Genomic DNA, 6,180 nt, shown 5'->3' with positions numbered 1-6,180 from the left:
CCCTCCGATACCTCTCTACCTCCCCCTCTCCCCTCCTCCCCCTCCCTCCGCGATCCTCGTCGATCGAAGGTCGAATCCCCTCGCGTCGGTTTACATTGAATTTGCGCCGGTTTGCAGGAGAACACGAATTCCATCCGATTGTTGAACGCGGCGCTGGTCGACGGATACAGCATCGTCACGTATCAGAGGCCATTGAAGACGAACGACGAGCTGGACCATCAAATCCTGACGAACCGATCGCAGCCGATCATCTGGGCCGTCGGCCCGTTGAACGAGAGGCAAGAGGTCAGCTTTCACTCCGATTACCTGAAAACGGACCGCTTCATCGATTTCGGTAGGCCACCGATTTGGAATTGTCCCGTCCCGGACCACGAACCATCCCAGATATTCACAGATCACAACGGCGACAAACCCGATCAGGTATTTTATTAACGAGCGTTACTTCCAATCCGATCGAGCAACTCACGCTCGCGATCTCTCTACTGCTCGTAGCAGCAACTGGTCGCGACTACGAGACGACCGCATCGAGCCCCTGCGACACCTGCACCCGCCCCTAGGACCGGTGCATGGGAAATCCCACCTATTCAATGTAACGAGCCGGAAGACGGAGTGTTGTACGCCCAAATGGGGCCCACTGGTGGAAAACACGGATACCCAGCCATCACCGGTGCGAAATATTCGCTCTTCTTATTCGAATAATTGATATTCCTGTTTCTGTATTTTTCTTTCTTTTTTTTTTTTTTCTTCGATGAAATCGCTCGTTTCAGGTCACGTTGGTTGGGGTATCTCGTGGTACATAAACGGCCTATTGATTCCGGAGATCAACGTGGTTCGTGGAAAGAAGTACAGATTCGTGGTGGAAGGTGGAGAAAATCCTGAAACCCCGGCCCGTTACCATCCCTTCTACATTACCGACGATCCTGTCGGTGGTTACCAACACAAAACACCCGAGGAGAAAGAGGTGAGATTCCCTTCGTTCGTTACCGATCAACGCGTCGAAACTTCGAAAAGTGACGATTTCTTTGCCCCTCGTTATTGTTCGACGAATTCGTAGAAAGTGAAAATATTCGCGGGCGTGAAACGTCAACGAGGGGTGGTTCGACCAACGGGTGTCGGCCGCCTATGCAACTGGCTGCCCGATCAGAATCAACCTCTGGCCGACGATTTCACGTCGTTCGGCGCTTACCAACGTACCCTCACTCTGGAATGCGACCACGGCGAGCCAGGTATCGTGGAATGGATCCCGGACGAGGACACGCCCGACACCGTGTACTATCAGGTAAGCAAGATACACGAATCAAATGTATCACCGTAACCGATAACCAGGAGAGCAGTTTAATATTTTACGAACTATTCTACGATCGACGATTCAGTGTTTCACGCATCGTTATCTGGGCTGGAAGATAAATGTTCACGACAGCTGCGACGTTGAACCAGCCGGGAACGAGAATCACGAGGTTTACGTCGATCCGAAGAAGGAAGAGGGGAGGGAGGATCTCGTGATCAGCCCCAGCATCCGCGAGGCAAGCAAGGTAACGCCAACGGCGGAGTTCCTTCAGCAGCATCCTCCTCCTCATCATCATCATCATCATCATCCCCTTGGTGAATACGGGCTTCGTTACTCTTATCATCAAGCGACTAACCTTGACAAGCTAAGCACACCATACACGCAGTTACTAACGACCGCTAACAACAACAACAACAACAATTACCTGCGCTTGAAATCATCACCGTCGCCGTACGAGGAGCCATCACTCGTCTCGAAAGCTTCGTACAACGCGCCAGGCCTGGCCGCGTCAATGCCCAATCGTCACGAGGTACGCGTGAAGGAGCCCCATCGTCACGCGCACCTCGACCAAGATCTCGTCCAGCCGTATTATTACAATCACCATCATCATCATCATTATAATCATCATTATCATCATCAACTACAACAACAACAACAACAACAACAACAACATCAACTCGCACCGATCTATCGCGAACAATCGATGGGAGTCACGAGGCTGACACCCTCCTATACACCTGGCCGACATCAAATCATGGAGATCCAACCAGAGCTCCTTCGACAATCCTCTAACCAGCAATTGTCTAACCTCGTTGCAGATAATCCACGACCACTGAGCCACGGGACGAAATACGTATATCCGGTTACCTCCAGCCCACAGATCCCGTATTCGAGGCCGGTGCCTCACCATTACGCCACCAATTATCATCATCTTTATCACCCACCCCCCCTCCCCCGTGATCATTATCAATACAACAACCAACCGGACCAGAGGAATCAACTGATGCTCGTCAAGAGACCGGTGTTGACACGTCGACCGATGTTGCAGACCGCCCATACGATGCCCCAGCCCACCCTCGCCCTACCGCCAAGATCGATCTTCATGGAACGTAAGAAGACCGTGTACAGACCCCCCTCCCCGTCCTCCTCCACTTACACGGGAAGGAGAACGGCGGAGCGACCCCCGCCGGGTAACCAGGATAACCTGCAGATCGCGAAGCTGAAGAAAATCGAGCGGGCCAAGCTCGAAACTAAAACGTCGAGCTTCGACGCCCCCGACATTTTCGTCACTCCTATAAAACCTGCGAGAAACACGGGATTCGATCCAGATTCTATAGTGATCGAGAGCGGGTTTAAACCTATCATCAGAAACGTTGAGAGCGTGGCTCAAAGGAGAAGTTCCGAGAAACTGGAGCAAAAAGAAGAGGAGGAGGAGGAAAAGGAAGAAGAAGAAGAAGAAGAAGATGCTCGAGAAACTTCCATAAATCATAAACCAGTCGACAACTTCGAGCCGGTCTTCATACCTTCCCCGCCCGTTCCCACAGTGGCTACAGTGGTCAAGAAATCGAGGAAAAAGTCCGCCAATGGTAAACCACGTCCGACGGAAACGGATGACATGGAAACTGCCGCCGACAGGATGAACGTCCATTACTTGCCACCGATTTCCAATCCCTTTTCCAACAACGATCCGCCACCCTCTCCCTTTCCCTCGCCTCCCTCCTCCGGCGTGTTGATAACCTTCGATGGAAAAATGTTGAAGGATTCCAGCCTGGTCAGATCCATTTCTGGCGTCGAGGAACAGTCCAAGGGCAAGCTGTCCTCGGACGTTCTCAGCAGAACGCCACAATTCGGAAGGTTTAAAGGGGAGCTACCACCTCCTATTCCGGGCGAGGTACGATCGTTCGACGATCATTCTCAGCTCGATAAGCGTCGCCTGTCGTCGCCGTCGTCGTCGGATCTCTCGATGCCACGAACTACGAAGAACACTAGATTGACACTGGTCGAAAGATCGAAGAGATCTCCGCACGAAGGACACGTACACGTTAAGGATTTTACACGAACGAATTCGACCTCTGAAACAAATCATCACCAACATGGTAAAAATTCAATATCAATGCCCCCCGTCAACACCGGTCAAACGATCGTATTTAACTTGTTGTATCTAGTTTTGGCCATAATCGTTTATCACGTCATTTGATAAAGTTGTTTTCTCGAACACGCAAACATTATATCCGATATTGTTTGATTGGGAATAGTATAAATGCTAAGTTGGACTTGTAAACTACCTGGTATGATTAGTTGACTGAATCATGGTTAACGTGTCACCGTTTACCGCATTCTTTACCGATCCAGGAAACAACTTCCAATAACGAACGAGCGTAATGTAATGACTTCGCAGATAGTAGACGATGTAATCGACACGATAACACGGGAAAGGAATACTAACCTGAAATAATTTCTCTCTCTCTCTCTCTTTCTCTTTTATTTTTTAATTTTATTTATTCAGCTATTTATTAACGAATTATTGTCCTTTATCGTACAAGAAAGATGTCTAACCTTTATTTGCAGTACCAAACTATTTCTGTCAGCTGTCGAATAAAATCGATGGCTAATATGTATAGTTCACCGGATCTCCAATATACCTAGAACGTAATATCTTGATTATTCAACGAGACAAACTGTTAACACTTTCCACTTTCGAGGTGCGACGAGGAATAATAAATAGATCTCGTTATTCTAACCTATTGTTGATATCGGTTTGTTGAATTTTTAAGGTATTATATATAATTGTATATATAAGTTAAATTAAATTGTTAATAAAGATCGTATAATGGATCAAATATCTCTTTCTAACAATATTATTATTTTCGACTTCGACAAAAGACCTCGTTTAACAATTGCATTCCTATCGAAATATCAATCTTCACACTTGTAAGGATTGCTCGTTAACCACGGAAAACTCGATTGAGACAGGCAACAGACATTAAGCAATATTTTATTGTATAGAAAAAAGAAAACAAACAAATCTTACAAAACAATCAGCACACTAACTACTGTACACGACCGTATAGGTATAATATAAAGAGCGTACAGGCGACTATCAGTCGGTTGCTAATTACATCGGAAACAATTGTCGGCTGGAACGCGGTAAGCAAAGATACAGTTTCTTTTTCTTTTTCTTCTTCTTTTTCTTCCTCTTCTTCTTTTTCTTCGCGAACATTCGCATCTTTTCTCCGGTGAAATAGGAAATTGCTAAACGAATTTGCATTTTCACTCGCAGTCGACGTACCATTAAAAATAGCCTTTTAAGTAACCATTGATGGCACACGACGCAATTGCCCTACATACTTACAAATTCATGGGCAAAATTCGCGTCGAAAAATTGTATTCTAATTACACTTTAATAATTGCACGATCAGTGTGAAATCAAGGACTGAATTATTGAAATTTTAATTCATCCGCTTTGTTTTTTAATTTCAAATTAAAAATTTTTCTATATAGTTACCAATATTGCCACGAATACGATCAACGGAAATAATCGTTTCTTTAGAATTGACCTTTTTTTTTTCCCTTTTTTTTTTTTTTTTTTTTTTTTTACGAGAATGCACAGACTGCTTCTTTCAAGCATAACTTGATTCACTCTTGTCTCTTAAAAAGTAATGCGGCGCATACGAGCCTGAACATTATCAGTTATTACATTTATATTATCATTATATATCTAAGTTGACAATGTATTTACATATGTTACACGATTTCTTTCCTACTTAACGATAGTAACGAGTGTAAAACGGAACTTTGAGTACGATAAAAGCGATACTCGTTCTAGCAATTCTACGATTCTTCTGAGTATACACTTGAACCTCGTGATCGAAGAAACTTGACTCAATTAAATACGAATATCGATCGTATGTTCGTGCCTGGATTGAGTCTATGAGCAACGTCGCTTCTTATTACTCGAGTTGGAAATTGATATAATACTTTTCTATTTTAGGATTAAAGTCACGTGAATGGCGTGCTTTTCGCTTCGATAATAGCGGGCGGGAAGGCCTCGTTTCTCTGCGATCCATAACACGAGTTTTAATACACTTGAACAATCGGCTCATGATTACTTAAAATTTCGAGTACTTATTACTAAGTCACGCGATACGCAGCTACGAAATTTAATACTAACAATAACGCCAATGATACGTATCTCAGCGAGGTTGATTTTCTTGCATAATTTCATTCTATGGTATTACCTTTTTCTTTTGTTCCTTTGTTCCTAGCTGATGAATTATTGCAAATGATTGCAGAGAAGTATAGAGATCTTAAGAATTTCACAGAATCTATCATTTGTGAAACAAAGCAAGTACAGATACGAAATGTGTAATCAGTCGAAATAAAAGTGTCATGATCCCAATTTATTAAATGACAATGCCATTATTCTACGTATGAATGTACGTATGCGCTACATTTCAGTTGACGGAATGTTTTCTGTACTCTTGCTTCTACACTCTCTATGGCGATAGAAACGTACTCTGCCGTAAAAGTATTGAAATGTTTTGCATTGGAAAAAATACCTCTATCGTTAGTAAAAATACTATATTCTCCATAATCAGTTTTCTAAATATACAAGATGAAATAATTCATTCTATATTGAACGGTACTTAAAATAGCGTCATGATTGTTTCCGTTTTAAATCACTAATGAAAGATAATTACATATAAAATAACTCACGTTTTAACACGCAAATCGTGTTCTGAATAAAAAATCGAGACGTGATATACATGATATTCGACATAGATAACTAGCTTAATACAAAACATCGGATTCGTAACGAATCATATCTATAAAACAAGACAAGCTAAAAAATAATATTTATCAAAAGATATATATACTTAGAAAAAAAAAAG

The 6,180-nt window shown here is 43.3% G+C and overlaps 1 protein-coding gene across 1 annotated transcript in view; it reads left to right on the top strand.

Annotated features, from left to right (window-relative positions):
* LOC102675590 (protein Skeletor, isoforms B/C) overlaps window positions 1-3,743 on the top strand; it is a 17,300-nt gene extending 13,557 nt beyond the window's left edge. The window contains exons 9-13 of the mRNA XM_031509881.1: window positions 118-420; window positions 493-667; window positions 768-961; window positions 1,055-1,279; window positions 1,374-3,743. Coding sequence (XP_031365741.1) covers window positions 118-420; window positions 493-667; window positions 768-961; window positions 1,055-1,279; window positions 1,374-3,485 — 3,009 coding nt within the window. The 3' untranslated portion in view covers window positions 3,486-3,743. The remainder of the gene's footprint in view (window positions 1-117; window positions 421-492; window positions 668-767; window positions 962-1,054; window positions 1,280-1,373) is intronic.
* Window positions 3,744-6,180: the final 2,437 nt, after the last annotated feature.

This window comes from Apis dorsata, unplaced genomic scaffold (genome assembly GCF_000469605.1).
Source record: "Apis dorsata unplaced genomic scaffold, Apis dorsata 1.3 scaffold_191, whole genome shotgun sequence".
In the NCBI taxonomy this organism is placed as follows: Eukaryota; Metazoa; Arthropoda; class Insecta; order Hymenoptera; family Apidae; genus Apis; species Apis dorsata.
The sequence above is the reverse complement of the archived record's forward strand: the minus strand, read 5'-3'. Positions and strand labels throughout refer to the sequence as shown.